The sequence below is a fragment of the Mesocricetus auratus genome, unplaced genomic scaffold, assembly GCF_017639785.1.
Source record: "Mesocricetus auratus isolate SY011 unplaced genomic scaffold, BCM_Maur_2.0 Super-Scaffold_100019, whole genome shotgun sequence".
Lineage (NCBI taxonomy): Eukaryota > Metazoa > Chordata > Mammalia > Rodentia > Cricetidae > Mesocricetus > Mesocricetus auratus.
This window is the reverse complement of record NW_024429200.1, coordinates 36649923-36668977: the sequence shown is the minus strand read 5'-3', so window position 1 is coordinate 36668977 and position 19055 is coordinate 36649923. Positions and strand designations below refer to the sequence as shown.

General features: G+C 38.6%; 1 protein-coding gene across 6 annotated transcripts in view; it reads left to right on the top strand.

The window, feature by feature from the left end:
• The window catches only part of Ankib1 (ankyrin repeat and IBR domain containing 1), a 108545-nt gene that overhangs the window by 17412 nt on the left and 72078 nt on the right, over positions 1–19055 (top strand). For 5 of the 6 annotated variants that reach the window (XM_040728713.1, XM_040728712.1, XM_040728711.1 and 2 more), the window contains exons 2-3: positions 7463–7728; positions 11387–11687. In XM_040728713.1, coding sequence (XP_040584647.1) covers positions 7541–7728; positions 11387–11687 — 489 coding nt within the window. In that variant the 5' untranslated portion in view covers positions 7463–7540. Of the gene's footprint in view, positions 1–5896; positions 6025–7462; positions 7729–11386; positions 11688–19055 lie in introns of those variants that run through there. The other variant, XM_040728710.1, reaches the window with a different exon arrangement.

The following is a 19055-nucleotide window of genomic DNA, read 5'->3' as shown; positions in this document are numbered from 1 at the left end:
CTGTAAACCATGCCATAATTGTGGTAGAGAGAATTTCTTCAAAACAGTTGAGTGACTCTTGCCAGAGAAAGGATTTTAAAGGTTGATAGGTACTTAAAAATGCATTAGAATACAATGGAGGAAGATATTTTTAGCTCATTTTTTATTTTATAAAGGACTGTGAATGTCATCTTGTAAAATCAATGAATTAAATGTTGAAATTATATTGTAAATGTATATTCTATATTCTTTTAGATCATGTACCTGTTAAATCATGTCCTCTTCTAAGTACTTTCTGTAGATTGTGCATATTTCCTCTCGATTAAACTCTTCCTTTACCTAAAATTAAGTTTTTCTATAAAAGGAGGAATATTCCTTTTCATTAGGATACTTATGACAGGGTGTTTGTAAGTCATAGATAGGGTCATACTTCTTGTTATGTTCCCTCTCCAGCTTGGAAGACCAACACGTTAGGGATGCTGCTAGTCTTGTATTAGGAGTACAAAATTGATCAGCAACCCAATACAGATCATTTCATCAGGGAATCAGCTCTTTCCTGTGGCATTTCATATTACCCAGGCAGTCCAGCTAATGTCACTGATGTTTTTCATAGTTTAAGGCCTATAGAGAAGTGTCCTAAATCTGCAGCCACCTCCAAATCTGTGTTCTGTTCATTGAGCCCGTGCCTATTTTCAGTTCAGCAGAGTGCATGCTGAGGCTGAAATAGCCCTGTATCAGACAGTGACAGGGTTTAGCTTAGAGTCAGGACTGGACAGTTATGACCGACATGACCTATAAATGTATAGTTCTAGAAATGTACAGCAATCTAGACTGCAAGGCTAGGTCCCTGTGTACCTAGTTCAAGTGATAGCAGGCTCTCTTAAGCTGTCTGCTTACGTGTGTGCATGTGTATATATGTGGAGGTCAGAGGACAACTTTCAAGAGTCCCTTGTCCTACTATGTGCATCTCAGCGATTGAATTTGGCTTGTTAGACTTGGCAGCCAGTGTTCTTTTCTGCTGAGCCATCATACCCACTCATCTTAAACTCTTTTCGTCTTACCAGCCTAGAGGTGGAGCTGGTTGGTACAGCAACATCTAGACTCCAGAAACGTTTTCCCTCTTAAGTTTATCCAAAGCTTTGTTTTTTCTCTCTCTTTTGGGCACTTTTGGGAACGAGTGGACTCTATATCCTGTTCCTCTGTGATAAAACAAAAATCAAGTTCTCTAAGCTTAAGTGATTCAGACTCACAGCACTCAGCATGTTATTCAAAGCTAACATTGATTACAGCAGAAGGATTCAAAGCAGAATTAGAAAAGAAAAGAAGTACAAGGGATGATAAGCACAAGCTTCTTGGAATCGTCTACCTTTGGAATGGTACAGACGAATTAATTCCTCTAGTGCTGGATCGTGACAACATTAGTGCAATGTAACCTACCACAGAAGCTCATCAGAGACTCAGTATCCAAGGCTCTTACTGAAGGCCATGCCCAAAGAAAAATAGTTACTTAGTTGTGCTACATTTAAAATAAGTGTGTGTGTGCGTGTGTGCACATGTATGCATGCACATCAGATGATAACTTGCAGGAGTTGGTTCTTTCCATCATATGGAAGTTGTCAGAGCTGTGATGGAGATATACCCATTGGGGCTAGGCTCCCTAGCATCTGTTGATCCCTGTCTTCTGTCAAGCTGACAGTTCTCTCTGATGGTCTCTGTTTGCTCTAAGAGAATGTCTTCTCTGCAGAGGGTGGGTAGATACACTTATTCAAGACAGGTGGATCTCACAAGAACAAAAGTGAAAGTATCAAGAACTTGTAGTGAATAAGATTTAAGTTACTTTAGCTTTAAAATTCATCGTCTTTTTAAGCATTGGTATGGGAGCATCTAGTACCTCATTAAATGACCAACGTTGTCTGACATTAATATGAACTGTGACAGTAATAAGTACTTTTTGGAAAAGATTAGTTTTATTATTTTTATTCTTATGTACATGCATATATGTCTTTGTGTACGCACTGTGAGTGTAGGTGCCTATGGAGACCAGAAAGGGGCTTTAGATACCTCTGAGCTGGAGTTACAGGTGGTTATGAGCCATTTGATATGGGTGCCTGGAGCCATACTTGGGTCTTCTGCAAGAGCAATGAGTGTTCTTAACTGCAAGCCATCTCTTCAGTGCCTAAAAATTTATTTTTATTTGTTTTATTTGTGTGTTTCTTTATTTGTGTATGCTATGTATATGTGGGTGCTCGAAAGGCTAGGAGAGGGATCTCTTGCTGCTGGAGTTATATGTAACTGTAATTCAGATGCTCTGGAAGAGCAAGTGCTTTTAGCCACTGAGACATCTCAACGAGACATTTCAATGAAGGATTTCAACATATATTTCAAAGATATCTAATATCCCCGGGTGGTGGTGGTGCACACCTTTAATCCCATCACTCAGGAGGCAGAGGTAGGCAGATTTCTGTGAGTTTGAGGCCAGCCTGGTCTACAAAGTGAGTTCCAGGACAGACTCCAAAGCTACACAGAGAAACCCTTTCAACTTTATTCACCTAATATTATCAGATGTGTTAGGGAAATTATTCAAATATGTGCTAACATTTTTCTCCTCAATTATCTGCCCACTAATTAAAAAAGAAGAAAAAATGTTGGTACAGTAAGAAGTAAAAGGAATAAAACTGTAAGTGATATAGACAACCCTCCAAAATCTAGGTTTTTCAAACTTGTAGGACTAAGAAGTAAATTTGACAGGTTCACAGGATTCAAAGACAGTGTGCAAGTTGAATTATATCTCTATATACTAAAAGTGAGCGTGGAGGTATTCATGTAAGTCTGTGTACGTAAGCACTCTGGTGCACATGCTGCAGATGTGTGCAGAAGCAGAGTTTGATGCTGAATGTCTTTCTTGACTGCTTTCCAGTCTAGTTTTCTGAACTGGACTGGAGCTCAATTAATCAAGTAGGCTTGCTAGCCAGTGTACTCTAGGAATCTGTTCTGTCTCCCAGAATGCTAAGGTTGCATATATGCACACCCATTTACATGTATTCTAGGGAATTCTTGCTCAGGAGGCATGTTACCAACTGAGCCATTTCCCTAGCCTCTGAGCATTTGATTTCCTTTAAAGTGCCATTTATAATAGCACCATCAAAAGAAATGTACTGTAAATCCAGTTTATACATTTATGTAATATTACATGTTACATAGAAACTCTTACTTAAGGGTTTTGATTCAAACAAAGAATGAATGGTTGCTCCAGGTAATAGCAGCTTTGCCTGTAAAAAAGAATCAGGATCCAGCTGGCAAAGCTCTCATCAAGACTTCTGAGGATACTCTGAATGGCATGAACTAATGCTTTTAAATGACGTGCTTCTGCAGACTTGCAGGGTTATTGATCAGATTTTAAAAATGAAACAGTCCTGAAAATAACAAAGCCACAGAAAAGCTTTTTGATGCCATTATGCCTTTCAGCATGAGTAACAGAAATATTTAGTGCACATTTAGAGTATTATTGATTTTTTAAAAAAAAGTTATCTTGTAACTATTTAAAGTATGATACCATTGCTTTGTTAGGATGTGTGTGTGTGTACCCCCATGATACCATATAAGTACACATGGATATACACGTATATCCTTAATGTAAATTATTGTTCTTGTAGAACATTTGCTAAAATAATGTTTTTATATAAACCAAAGAAATATATTGTTAACCTAATATGCAGTTCTGGAAATGTTTATAGTTAAGCAGCATTGTATCAGGGAGTTCAGAACAAAACAACTGAAAGTTTTCATATTCTTACGAGAGATACTTCACAATCTACCTAATATATTTTACATTTATAGAGATAAAAATGTACAGTAAGCTGAATGGAGGTCTTATTAAGAATAATGTAAACCAAGCATAGTGCCACACACTTAAACTTTCAGCAAGTCAGGAGAAGACCAGCATAGGTTTCTTAGTGAGATGCTATCTCAGAACACAGTAACAAAAACAATAAATTGTCGAATGCTTAGAACCATATATAACAAACCAAATTCTTTTACTGAGAATGAGTACACTACTCTGCACTTCGTTAAACAAAAGAGTAAAATAAAGTATAGAATGTCCCTGAAAGATCCCAGAAGAATCTGTGATGTATGTGAGAAGTATAGAATGTGGGAGAGAGGATTTGCTTCTTCAACTTGAGATGAGAACATAAAGAAGTGTATGTGAGGCTGAAATTTCAGCAACTATTTTGTAAGTAGTATGATCAAATTAATGAATTAATATTTATATGCATACAAATATATAGACATCCATAAAGTAGTTATTTAACAGTGATAATACAGGTAACTGGACTGGGTTTTCTTTGTGGCTGTTTTTAAAGTAGGAGGCTCACGCTCCACAGGCTGGTTTCTACTTCACTGTGCAGCCTGGGGTGACCTTGAACTCACAGTCCCCTGTCCCCACCTCCCGAGGGCTTGTTGCATTGAGAATCAAACCTGTGAGCAGTGCAAGATTGACAGACATGCTCCCAATTGACCTGTGTTCTTAGAGCCTGGGTTTTGTTTTTGTATGAGGGAAGTCAATATTCATTTTTTTAAAATTACTATGAACATATTTGTATTTTTAAAACTTGGAAAACCAGTAACAGAAGCATCAGTAAACAGCTAATTTATGGCCTTATTGAGGAGAACGGTGAACCAGATGTACTTCTATAGTAAGCACATAATTCCTGTCTCTAAAATAGGCTTGGTGATATCTTACCCTGATAGTCAGTTAGTTGGAAGGAGCTTTTAAAACAGTGATGTCTGCATATTGAAATTACTGGGGGATCTTTAAACCCCAGTGCCTAGGTATAGCCCCTGGACACTCTGGAATTTAATCTATCCAGTAGGATTCTTTGAGGTTTCTCTAGGCTACTAGGATACATAGCCTTATTTGAGAACTACTATTTTTATAAGAAACTTAAAGGTTTTTCCATCATTCAAGTTGTATTATTTTTTAAATTGTTACTGCCTTGTAAAAAAATTCATTGTGCAACATGAACATTATTTTCCAAGTGATTTTTAAAGCTATACTTGTGTATTCCACCAGTCATTGAATAAAAGGGGTAAAGTCCACATCCTTTGCATTTCCTTTTCTGCCTTCTGAAGTATTTCACATTCCCTGAATCATAAAATGATTATATCCCTGCCCCTACGAAAACTTTGAATTATCAGTCCGTTTAGATTAAACTGTAAGTTCCTTATCTGTTCCATTCTGTTTTCAGTTTTATCACCTGCTGTTCAGTGCTAGAGTCTAAATGTGATGCATACTTACCAGTTCTTCCATAGGATACGTATTCTATGCCTGCTTTTGTTTATGCTGTCTCCTTTGTTGCTGATGTTGGTCGTAACTCTGCTACCCTGATGAAATACCTGGGAAAAGGGAGGAAGGGCTTACTTTTGATCAGTTTCAGAGGTTTCAGGGCCCCAAGCATCAGGGCCTGTGGTGGCATGGTAATTGTGATGGGAGCATGTAATAGAGGAGCTCTGTTTAACTCGGGGTCGCAGGGCAGCCAGAAGAGAGTGAAGAAGGGAATGGGGTCTCAATGTTTCTCAATGTCATAATTCATTCCTAGTAGTTTCACAGTCTAATGACCTAGCAAATGGGTCTTTTGGGGGGACAGTCATATCACAGCAACAGTAATTTAACAATAGCTACAGAAAGAGTCCTTAGTAGAATAGAGTGTTCTGGCATTTAACCCTTTAAACAAGGTCTGTGATAGATACTTTCCGTAACTGTCTCTTATGATCTGTATACCTGTGTCTGAGAAATAGTAACTTTCCTTATTGTACAGATGGAAACCGACATTTTCGGGGGTAAATAACCTGCTTAAAAGTAGTGTCAGCAAGTATGACTTTCACATTTCAGATCTGTTTCTCCTGGCTTGGCTTTGCCCTCCCTCACCCCACACTGCCCATGTGATGGCCGTCGTGACTTCTTCCCACATGCCGTGGGCACACACACTTACTGTTTTCAACCTTGCTCAGGATGCTTTATAGAGGAACATTTAATGACTTTAAAAGGTGGGATAACCATTATCTCCATTTCCTCTTTCTGATCAATTTATTGCTTTGTTGTGATTATCTGAGTATCAGTAAGTTGTATAGTTATATATATAGTTATATATATATTTATATTTTAAGTCTTTTTCTGGTAAGTACTTAGCAGGAAAACTGACATGTAGGGTTTTTTTTGTTTTTTGTTGTTGTTGTTATTGATTTTTAGATTTATTTATTTATTATGTATACAGTGTTCTGTCTGCATATATCCCTGCAAGTCAGAAGAGGGCACCAGATCTTATTACAGATGGTTGTGAGTCGCCATGTGGTTGCTGGGAATTGAACTCAGGGCCTCTGGAAGACCAGCTAGTGTTCTTATCCACTGAGCCATCTCTCCAGCCCCTGAACTGTGTAGTTCTTAATTGGCTAAAGCTTTTTGTTCGTTTTTAGTAACCCACAAATTGAGTGAGTGATACCTACATATATTTAATGGGGCTGTGTTTTAGTAGGGGTTTTCTAAAGGGACAGAGCTGACAGAATAGTATGCATGTGTGAGTTTATGAGTTAGTGCTTGTGGTGGTTGGAGGGGTTACTAGAGTGGCTTACAGGCTGTAATCCTAGTCGTCCAACAGTAGTTTATCTTTTGATCAAAAGGTCAAGAATCTATTAGTTATTCAGTCAATGAGCCTGGATGTCTCTGTAGTTCCAGTCTGGTGCTAGAGTTATGGAGTATTCCTGGAGAGCTGGTGGTCTTCCATAGAACTCTGAAGAAGTAGGTTCTAATGTCAGCAGATTAATGCCTCAACAGCAGAAAGACAGATTGCTGGCAAAAGGGAAAATGAGAAGGCAAAAGCTTCCTTCTTCCATGGGCTTTTATGTTAGGGTACCTCTGCTTACCTCAAATGATTCAAGAACATTCTCCACTGGTGTGCCCAGCTGCTTGGGTTTTCATTGATTCTTAATGTCATCAGGTTGACAACCAAGTAAGTGTATTTAGCCATAAAACTCAGTGCAACTGGTTCCTGCTCATGGGAAGAGACAAGTTTACTGTGTATGTCAACAACTTTTTTTTAAAGTAAAGTGCAGCTTTACAACCTCATATAGTCTTTGTATGGGAAAATATTAAATTTTAACAAGAAGGCCAGGTGGTGGTGGCACACACCTTTAATCCCAGCACTCGGAAGGCAGACAAAGTCAGATCTCTGTGAGTTCGAGGCCAGCCTGGTTTACAGAGCAAGTGCCAGGATAGGCTCCAAAGCTACACAGAGAAACCCTGTCTCAGGGAAAAAAAATTTTTAACAAGAAATTCGACCAATGTTGAAAATGTGTCAAATTTGGCAACATGTAATATTGTTTATTCCCTTCATCTGCTTCCCAGATGTTATTAATATCTGTAATTATCTCTTAGGATACTGCTTTGTAATTACTGTGTTACAATCTAATTTAATGACTTCTTCATCAGAATGTGAAGCATGTTGTAGAAGTATTCAAGAAGTGACTGAAGACGAGAGTGCCACTGCCTATCAAAATAAAACAAAACATGGGAAATACAACCACCAAATTCCGCAAAGCACTCATCAATGGTGATGAAAACCTGGCTTGCCAAATATATGAGAATAATCCTCAGCTGAAAGAATCCCTTGACCCAAATACATCCTATGGAGAGCCCTATCAGCACAACACTCCGTTACACTATGCTGCTAGACATGGGATGAATAGAATATTAGGGTAAGTATTACTTTAGGCCCATTATAAGCAATCAGTGGAAAGGAAGACTCTGTGATCTTTGAAAATGTCTACTGACATATGTCCATGTTATTGATACTATTCTTCTGAGTTAAGTTTTCTAAAACTCAGAGTACCCAAATAATTTGGTCTGATTGTGATTGAGTATGATCTCCTTTATTATTTCTAAATGAAACCGAAAGTTGTAATAGCGAAGGTAGTTCACACATAATTGTTGCTTTGAATGTATTTCTATCCAAAGTGTAATGTAGAAAATAGATAGATTACAGAGGAAAGTTGAATAATCTCAAGGTAAGAGTGGACAGTAGCCAAAGGGACCATTGCAGAGCAGTGTATTCTCAGAGGGTGAAAGTGGTTAAGGCGATTAGGAATAATTCAAAGACATTTAGCATTAGAAGTGGAAATGAAGACTGTCAACAGTACAGCATGAACGAGCACTTCCTCATTATCAGAACTGAAACTTCAGAACTCTGACTACTAGAATTGAGGTCCGAGTCTTTCTGTAGCTCTGGGTTACAGGTATGACATCCTGAACTTTCTGGAAGGTCATTATTAGGTAACTGTCTGAACATAAAATTATTAGCCAGCTGGAGGCTTTCTGTTTAAAAGGAAAAAATAAAGTGACATATCAGTGTTCCCTCATCTAAGAATCAATCAAAATGCATCTATCAATCAACTAGTCAAGAAAAAAAAAGAAACAGACCTTTTAGGAAAAGTTGTCTATTATAGACTTAAGAAATAACTTAACAGTTGCCTAAATTATGGAATAGACCAAGTGACCTCTGTGATCATTGTTCTCACTCACCCCTTAAGAGTCTATACTGCTTTGCAGTGGTGCCTTTGGACGATTAATTGCCAACAACCCTGTGGAGGGAAGGGGCCTCATGGGCTCTTCTTCCCCTACGCATGATAAAGTACTTACTGACCTAGTCTCATATGAGTCATGTGCAGATCACCACAGCTTTCATGAGTTAAGAAGTGAGTACAGTAGTTGCTGTCATATCCAGAAGACATCTTTTGCTGCACATCTTCCTGTCTTCTGGCTCTTACGTTCTTTCCATCCCATTTTCTGCAATGTTCCCTGAGTCTTAGAGGGAATGAGCCATATTGCAGTTAAATTTGAACATTGTACTGTCACTTATTTTCAGCATTTTGGCCAGTTATGGTTTCTTCATTAGTTGGTGCCCATTGCAACACAGCACTATTCTTCAGTGGTGAATGAGAGCTTGAGGCCCTAGGCTGACATTTTCTCAAAAACTAATTAAATCTTTCAAGTAAAACAACTGCTAGTCTTTGATGCCTGTGATAAATTTTGATCTTCCAAGTGAATGCAAAAATTTTGAAATACTCATTCTTTATATGCAACTTGACAACTTCTGAGTTCTTGCCTTCTAATAAAATTGGTAGTGTTAAAAACCTATGTAATTTATTATAAAATAAAAATGATAACAATTAGAGGGTCTCTGTAACTCAATGAATCAATATATTTCATGTTAGTCTATGCTTCTTTAAAGTTCTGTATTGATTCAAAATTCTAAAATTTAGCTTAGAGCATAAGGTTTTTTTACACTTTTTATTATATATTTAAATTGGAAACAAGCTTGCTTTCCATGTCAGTCCCAGCTCCCTCTCCCTCCCCTCCATGCCCACTCCCTCCCCTTTTCCCCAGCCAATCCCCACTCCATTCCCCAGGGAGGGTAAGGCCCTCCATGGGGGATCTCTAGAATCTGCCATTTCATTCTAGGGAGGGTCCAGGCCCTCCCGCAAGTGTCCAGATTGAGAAAGCATCCCTCATTGTGGGATGGGTCCCCAAAGTCCATTTGTGTGCCAGGGATAAATATTGATCTACTACCCAAAAACCCCATAGATTGCCTGAGTCTCCTCACTGACACCCACATTTAGGGAAGTCTGGATCAATCCCATGCTGGCCTCTCAGCCATTAGGCTGGGGTCCAAGATCTCCCGTTGTTAAGGTCAGCTGTTTCTCTGGGATTCACCAGTCCATTCTTGACACCTTTATTCATCACTCCTCCCTCTCTGTCACTGGGTTCCAGGAGTTCAATTCAGTGTTTATCTGTGGGTGTCTGCCTCTGCTTCTGTCTGTCACTGGATGAGAGCATAAGGTTTTTAATTAACACTACAAAAAATTCATACAGTTTTAACTAACATTTAATAATATACCACATGTTAGATTTTGGGTGTAGTATCAAATATGAATATTGTTATTTGAAAAGGCAATTTAAAATTACTTTTCCATTTTCTAAACTATATAAAGTCTAGATTTTGTTCATATACTATACTCAAACCAAAATAAGTTAAGACAGATTGAGTCCTTTGAAAAACTCATCTCAGGGTTCTAGAAGCTAAAGGAGGAGTGGATAAAAGTAGCCATCCTAATCCAGAAGCAATCTCTAATGATAACCACTTGCAAATGAGAATTTGGTTTCCTCTAGTAAATCTCACCAGGGGAAAAAAACTATTCTTCAGAGCAGACTGCATGCCCAACAGTAGATGGCCAACAAAAGGATAAACTCAACAGCATCTTTGGAAGTTCCTTAACTCACAATGTCATAGCAGAACTTTTCCTTTATTTTTGGTATCTTTATTTTTATCAATTTTTTTAAAGTACCCTTTTGTATTAGAACATCCTCTGCTCCTTCCTTTTTTCCTTTCTTTTCTCTTCCTTTCCCCGTTTCTTTTTATTCTCATATACTTTATAGGCACTCGTGTAAGTGTATGATTCACGAACATGAGTGTATTCATACATGTGCCACAGTGCATGGTGGAGGTCAGAGGACAGCTTTGAAGAGTCAGCTCTGTCCTAACAGTTCTGTGCCCGAAACTCAGATTGTCAGGCTTGGGTGACAAGCACTTTACCTTCTAAGCCATCTGCTGCCTCCCAGCCGTCTTCCTCCTCCTCTCCCTCCTCTTCCTCTTCCTCCTCTCTCTCCTCCTCTCCCTCCTCCTCTTCTTCCTCCTCTTCTTCCTCCTCCTCCTCCTCCAGAAAGTCATGGCATCAGCCATCCAGAGCAGGAAGCTTGGTGCTCACATCTTCAGCCACCCCCAGAAAGCACAGAGAACTGGAAGTAGGGTCAGGCTATAAAGCCTCCAGTCCTTCCCCTAGTGAGATTCTGCCTTCTAAAGGGTCCAAAACCTCCCCCAACAGTGCCACCAACCAAACAGGGGCCAAATGTTCCCCCTACCTGGGTCTATGGAGACATTTCTCATTCAAACCACCAGGACCTCAATATTTAAAACTTCTGAGGATGTGTATCTGTCATGCACTGTCACTGCAGCATTTAGAATGCTGAGGCAGGAGGATTCCCTCAAGTTCTAAGCTAGCCTGGGCTACATAGTAAGACCATGCCTCCAAAACCAAACTAGCCTGGGGATGGTTCAGTGGGTTAAGTGCTTGTTGTGAAAGCGTGAGGTCCTGGGTTCAGGCCCTTGGTATGGCAATAGTTACCTATAACATCTGTGCAGAGGTAGCCCAGTCTTCTTAACTGAATGAATTAGTCATGCAGACAACTTCAGTAGAGATTGGATTTGTAGCTTTGAAGTAGACCTTACCTTTAAAATTGTTATCTTTTCTGTATTTTTAGGTAGGAAAAAGTTGTTTTTACCCTCCCTTTCCATTTTAGGACTTTTCTTTTTGGTAGAGATGGAAACCCAAATAAACGGAACGTGCACAATGAAACATCTGTGCATTTGTTGTGTATGGGACCTCAAATCATGCTATCTGAAGGAACCCTTCATCCTCGCTTAGCACGCCCCGTGGAAGATGATTTCAGAAGGGCAGATTGTCTGCAGATGATCTTAAGATGGAAAGGAGCAAAGCTTGACCAGGGTGAATACGAGAGAGCAGCTGTTGATGCTGTTGATAACAAAAAAAACACACCCCTTCATTACGCTGCAGCCTCAGGGATGAAAGCCTGTGTAGAGGTAAAACCTGGTTTCTTTTCAATAGTATGTGCTCAAAAATGTGTGTGTAGATAATACGTGGTAGTCAGTGTCTGCTTTGTCTTAGCAGTTTTTACCCCTTTGTCCATTCTAAAAGACCCGGAGCCCTTTGTAAGCAAAGTTATTTCATTGTGTTAGGGGACAACAACAAAAGAAAAACCCATGCAGCTTGCCAACCTTTTGGAGTATAATGTAATCAAGTTCAATAATGTTAATATTTCCTAAGGTAACTGTCAGGTTCCAATTACGATACTGAAAATAATAGAGTTTGGGCTGGGTTTTTTTTTTTTTGTCTTTTTTTCTGAATTTTTATAATAGCCACTTTATAAAACTTACATATCTTGGATGGGGGGGGTGACTTGTACAATCTATCAATACATTATCTTTACTTGATTTGTTTATTAAATAAGTAATTGTTAATGGATGCATTTATTACACTCCATTTTAAAACCTTGTCTTTAAAATGTCTTGTTTCTGTTGAGTCTGTGTTAAAGTATACCTGAATACATACTACATTTTGGGATTTTGATTTATCAATATTATATATTGCTAATATAGAAAGCGCCTTACAAGCTTAGATTAAAAAAAAATCACCCTTTTAACCCTTAATTTCTTAAAAGACATTGTAACTGTGTCACAGCTCTGAGGGGAAAGGTATCCTGGCAGTAGGAAGCCAGGGAATAGAACAAAGTCACACTGCACAACAAACCTCACACAGAGATTGATCAGGAAAGATACAAGAGGCTGGCTGCCTCTGCTCAGCAGAGAGGCAGCAAAAACCTGCACAGAGGCGGGCTCTATGTAGGGTGTTTTGGGAGGCAGAACTTTCCAGGGTGGCCTGGGATTGGTGGGATTCTGTGTTCTAATCTTAGGGCAAGCTGAGGGATTGGTGGGACTCAGTGGCCTGATTTTGACAAGCTCCGGGATTGGTGGAATTATGAAGCCTCATCGTACTTTTTTAATTACCTTCAGAGTAGTCTGGGGATGGGGCCTGGCCACTCTGGCAGTCAGAGCAGTCTAGAGGTGGGGTCTAGGGGCGGGACTTGGCCACTTGCCCTATAGTAATTCTATATAGTATCATTATTACTGTTCATACAACAATACATATTTTCTCAACTACCAACAGTTGTATTAATTCATACATAATTGATAGAATTTTTGTATAGATATATTTAAGTATGAACAGGATGCATTATACATTAGTCAGTCTTTTTTTTTTTTTTTTTTTTTGGTTTTTACGAGACAGGGTTTCTCTGTATTATTGTTTTGGAGGCTGTGGGTCCAGCCTGGCCTCGAACTCACAGAGATCCGCCTGCCTCTGCCTCCCGAGTGCTGGGATTAAAGGCGTGCGCCACCACCGCCCGGCTTAGTCAGTCTTTTTTATTCTAAAATTTGTGCACTTTATTTTAAAAGTAATTATCCTAATAAAATTAAAACATATCAACGATTTAATGTTTCTTTAGTATTATACTTTTGAGTTGATATAAAAATTATGAATATATTTTTTAAATTATAGTCACCTAATTTCATTAGCATAGTTAAAGATCAGTTTTTGTTACTTCTTGAACTTCTCTGATCTTGTTTTGTATTTACTGCTGTTTGTTACTTGTGAATCTTGTAGAAACTTTGTCCTTTTGTTTCCTCTGTATCACCTTTGCCCACTAGTTAGGGAATTGTGATCATTAACTGGAGTCTGCTATGCATGCAATGCTTTTTAACACTGACTCAGCATAGTAAAAAGGTGCCCTAGGACTTGGAGGGGAAGCATATCAACAAAACTCCCGACACTTCGTTCATAAGCTTTCCTAAATACTGCTGTGTGCTCAGCTCCTAGGGAAGATCCTGCTGTGATGACTCACATGTGTGGGACTTGGTTCTTTAAATGTGTTAATAACTTGCTTTCAATAATTGTCAGTAAGCGGTGTTAAGTGATGGTCAATTTTTAGTGTGTTTACAGTATTGTACGTATTAAGTTGTTCAGAAATGGAGTGGTAATTTTACCATTATCTTTTTGATGTTGGTTACAGAGGGGTATATTATGTAGTATTTGGAAGGTCCAATGACTACCTTGATATATATGTGTAGTGTGATATTTTTTGTTCTTTTGGCTTTTTGAGGGGCCCACACCCAGCTCCCAAATAAATCACACATGGTGCTTTACTTGTGAATGCTGGGCCTTAGCTTGGCTTGTTTTTAGCCAGCTTGTCTTACCTTAAATTAACCTGTCTGCCTTTTCCCTCTGGGCTTTATCTTTATTCCTTCTGCATATCTTACTTTCCTTCTTACTCTGTGGCTGGCCCCTGATGTCCTCCTCTCCATGCTTTCTTGTTGCTCCATCTCTCCTCCTTTCTTCTATCTATCCTCTCCCTGCCAGCCCCGCCTATCCTTGCTCCTACCTCTTTATTAGGACCGCCAGGTAAGACAGGCACAGTGACACAGCTTCAGAGTTAGACAGATGCAGCACAAACAAAAGTACTCTCTCACATACATGTGTGCCGCTCTTTGCACCCCTTAATCTATCAGCGTATCACATCACATGAGCCACTCTGGTTGTGACCGTTCTAGTTTTCTGTGTTGAGAAGAGCTCGTTGATGTACTGTAAAGCATTCCAAATGGAGCCTTATGAACACCTCGCGGGTATTCCAGCATTTACTAACAAGTTTCAGTCACCAGTGTCTTAACTGTACTCTTGCTCAGCTTTGGGCCCCTCCTGACTTTTGTCATGATTATTATTAAACTAAAAATACTTCCCTGGGAAGCATATATTAACTTCTCTATAGAGGACTTACGTTTTCCTAGCTTAAGTGCTTAAAACTAGCACATTGTTTTATCTAGTCCATTATGTACCTCAAGTTCCTAGAATATCTTATAAGTTTTACTATCATGGATAATTTAAATCCTTTTAAACTTCTCTACTTTATTGCTTACAGTTTCTTATTATAAGAATAAAGGGATAAGTGCCATTTCTATAATTTTTAAATATTTTCAATGCTCAGTGGTACCAAGTATCATATGGTGGTATCAGTTGAATGAATAAATACCAGCAGATATTTGCTATTTTTCATAAAACCATGAGATCATCTAGCTATAGAAGGGGCAGAGATTTCTATTATTAGTCCTGCTATTGCCTTAGGTTGTTTCCTCTTGGGTGCTTGGGATGAATTCCAATATTATCTCAAAAGACTCCTTAGACACTAATGCTCTATTAACTAACAGTTACTGTAAAATAAATCCCATTATTTTCTCTGCGTAATCTTTATTGACCTGAGATTATTACCCCCCCCCCAAGTAAGTCCAACCTGTTTGTTTTGTTTTGTTTTTTACTTATAGGACTTCATACTTATGGAAGCGTATCTTCTGTAGTGGTTAGTTTTAGTTCTCTTCCTAGGAAGGAAGTTTTTTGACTCACAATTTAAGGTTGTAGTTAACTATAAAAGCACGGTAGGATAAGTAGCTCTAACTGGGAAGAGAGGGCACATCTGGGATTTCTCATCCCTCGAATGAGTAGGAAGCAGAAAACAGACAGGAAGTAGGACCAGGCTATAAAATTTCAAAGCTCACTAGCTCACTCCCCTAATTCTTGCTAGTGCTTTCTTTCTTTGTTTCTTTCTTTGTTTCTTTCTTTCTTTCTTTCTTTCTTTCTTTCTTTCTTTCTTTCTTTCTTTCTTTCTTTCTTTCTTTCTTTCTTTCTTTCCCGGTTTTTCAAGACAGGGTTTCTCTGCATTGTTTTAGAGGCTGTCCTGGAACTCTGTAGACCAGGCTGACTTCGAACTCACAGAGATCCACCTGCCTCTGCCACCCGAGTGCTGGGATTAAAGGCATGTGCCACTGGCGCCTGGCTTTGCTAGTGCTTTCTTAATCTACTGTTTTTCCTTAAAACAGAACAACAACAAAATACATAAGAAAACCTTAAAGTCTACTCCAGAGATCTATTTTCTACAGTGAAACTCCGCTCCCTAAAGTTTTCTCAGCTTTCCAGGACAGTACTATTGGGAGCCAAGGGTTCAAACACATGAGCCTTTGGAAGGTATATTTCACATTCAAACCACAACAGTATGTTTATTTAAGAGTAGACTTTAGAGAGTTATCTGAGGCTGGAGAAATGGTTTAGTGGTTATAAACCAGGGACCCTCTTGAACTCACTGCACTCACATGGTGCATATGCATATATGCAGGCAAAATACAGATAAATAAAAATGAATTTAGAAAGTTACTATTGGAAAATTTCCTCCGTGCATTTAACAATTTGATGTTTCCTTGTGGTTCCTATTTTATGTTTGTTTGCTTACTTGCTTTTGAGACAAGAGTACTAATGTAACTCTGACTGTCCTGAAACTCACTATGTAGACCATGCTGGCTTCAAAATCATAGATCCACCTGCTACCTTAGTGCTAGGGTTAAAGTGAGTGTCACCACACCCAGCTCTGGCTACTCATTTTGAACTATAGAAATGGAATGTTTATGTCATTTATGTCAATATTCCTCCTATGCTGTGATCCATAAGTGCTTACACACACATATATACTCAAACTTATGCATAGCATGAAAATTATACATATATACCTTCCTATTCCTCACCTCTCCTACTTTCCCTTCTCCCCTAATTGCATCACTCTTCACTGTCTCTTCTTCCTTTGTTGTTGTTACTGTTTGAGACGTGCTTTCATGTAGCCCAGGCTTGACTCTCTATGTAGCTAAGGATGACCTTGAACTTGGTTCCCCTCCTCCCTCTCCTGAGTGTGTGAAGTATAGGCATGTGTGTACCCCAGGCCTGCTCACCTTTTTCTCTGTTTTGGTCACTCTCTAATACCAAGTGCTTTAATGCTTCACCTTTGTGCTTTTTCAAAACTTTCTTAAACAGGAAACCTGGGATTTGATAAATAATAATTACCTGAAATTATTTGTAAAATAATAGGTGTACAAAGAGTAGATTTTATTGTTTAAAATTGCTAAATTTAAATTTGAAATAGCTAGTTTAAATAGTTAATTTGGGACCCATGAGGTCTCTCAGTGAGAAAAGGCTCTTGCCACCCAGCCTGATGACCTGAGTTCGATCCCCAGGACACACATGGGGAAAAGAGAGAAGCAACTCTTGCAGATAGTCATTTGACCACAAACATGCACACCTGTTGATGAAAGTTTCTGCCCCAGCATCCTGGTCCCACAAACTCTTCAACCCCCAATAAACACATGAACACTATATTAGTTATAAAAGTGTTGGCTAGTGTCTAGGACTTCTTATTGGCTAGCTCTATCTTAATTATTAACCCATAACTACTAATTATGTATCTCCACATGATATTATTTTACTGGAGAAGGGTCCAGTCCTCCTACTCCTCTGTGGTCTACATGGCAACGCTCTTCTCCTCAAGAATTCCCCCCCCCAAATTCTCCTCAACTCCTCGTCCTGCCTATCTTCCTGTCTTATTGGCCAACAGTGTTTTATTTATCAACCAATAAGAGAAACATATATACAGAAGAATAGCCCCATCATACACTGTGTCATCTGCATGTTCCACATACACAGCATGACTAATTAAATGTTTAAGTATAAACTAAGAGGGGAGGTGGGGTGCTGCTAGACAGATGGCTCAGCAGTTATGCTCACACTGGATGTTCTTGCAGATGACCAAGCGTCTAGTCTCAGCAGCAACAGAGCAGCCAACAATTTTCTGTTACTGTAGTTCTAGGAGATACAGCACCTTCTTTTGGCTTCTAAAGGTACTGCATACAGGTGGTACATTTACCTGCAGGCAAAACAGTGGTATATGTAAAATTTTTAATAAAAAATTAGAAATGCTTATATGATTTGCATTATAGATAAGCCATAAATAATATTCTTATAATTTTAATATCTTCATATACCACCCACAACTGTCTGGGTGCTTCCCCCATGAATCATTGTTTAACAAAATGCCTTATAGCTGGACTTTAGGGAGGCATTTTCTCAGTTGAGGGATTCTACCTTGTGTCAAGTTAACTAGCTGCACAACTTGGTTTAGCTTTTGGTTTTTTGAAGTTCTCATGTAGCTAGGCTGAGTTTGAACTTGATCCTCCTGTTTCCAGCTACTTAATCGATTTTCTATATATCTTTTATCAAACCTATACAAACTAGCTTATTTTGCAGATAGACTTGTAAACTTAAGTCTTTAAAGTGGTTAAATGATGTGGCCTGTCATCAACCCCTGAATCATAAGGGAGGTATGGAATATGTCTTGAATATATTGGGTTACTGCTTTTCTTCTATGATTGTGAGCTGAAAAATGTAGAATTAGAAGAAGAGATTTGTTGAGGTCGTTTTATGTGCCAACAAGTGTTTGAGAAACATTTTTAAAAACCCCAGGAATAAAATACCTGGTCCTCCTGTTTCTTCTTGCTTAGCTAATGAGAATAAGTAGAAAAATACTTGCCATGTTTTCATTAAGAAGTTTTAAAACTACCTTTTCTAAAACAAACTCTCCATCATGTAAAACAAAACAACTAAGTTTGTATAGAAAAAAAGAAGTATCCTATCTCCATCCAGCATGTTTTTACCAGCCAGTCATTTTCCTGAACTTATTTCCCAAAGGCCAATAGGCTGAAGTACTTGTTAATGCATTACCTTCCAGTGTCCAACAGTACTTTCATGACAAATTGTGAGGCTGTCCTGTATTCTTTCTGATATCTCTAGACACAGTGGACACTCTTCAACTTTTAGCCCTTAGGAAAAATGTAGCTCTATTAAAGCCAGCAGAAACTCAGTAGTGAACAGGTCATGGCCTTGTTCATGTTTCTGAGGATGAAATTTCTTGACAAATTGTATAGTGGGATATATTACCAGCTTACTTACCAGTAAGCAGTTCTCTCTTATTTTGAGAAAGATTGAAAGCAGCCTTTTGTTTTTGGCTTGCAAATGTGAATTGAATCCATTGTTTCACAGAATAATAATGGGACAAGTGAAAACTTTTGTCATGTCAAGACATCCAGGTATTAGTTGTTAAACTGAGAGTGTCGGCTGTGTCCCTCTTAAGAAAGATACATAGGCCAGGTGTGTTGGCACACGTACTCACAATCCCATCATTCTGGAAGCTGGCTTAGGAAGACTGACTCCAAGGCCACCCTGGGCTATATTGCATTCTCTTGTTAAAAAATAGAGAAAGAAAAATGATGAGACAATTTTAAAGTTTAAGCATTGAATAACTATAATCTTTTTTTATATTTAGGTAAGGTTTTATTTGAGCATGGAAAATTGACAAAATACTTAAGAATTTGTTTTTAAAGTTGAAGATTTACTTTTTTTAGCCAAAGAAACTCATTAATAGTAAAACAAATTTCCAACCTTAAAAATAAAAAGGCATTGCTACCTGGTGC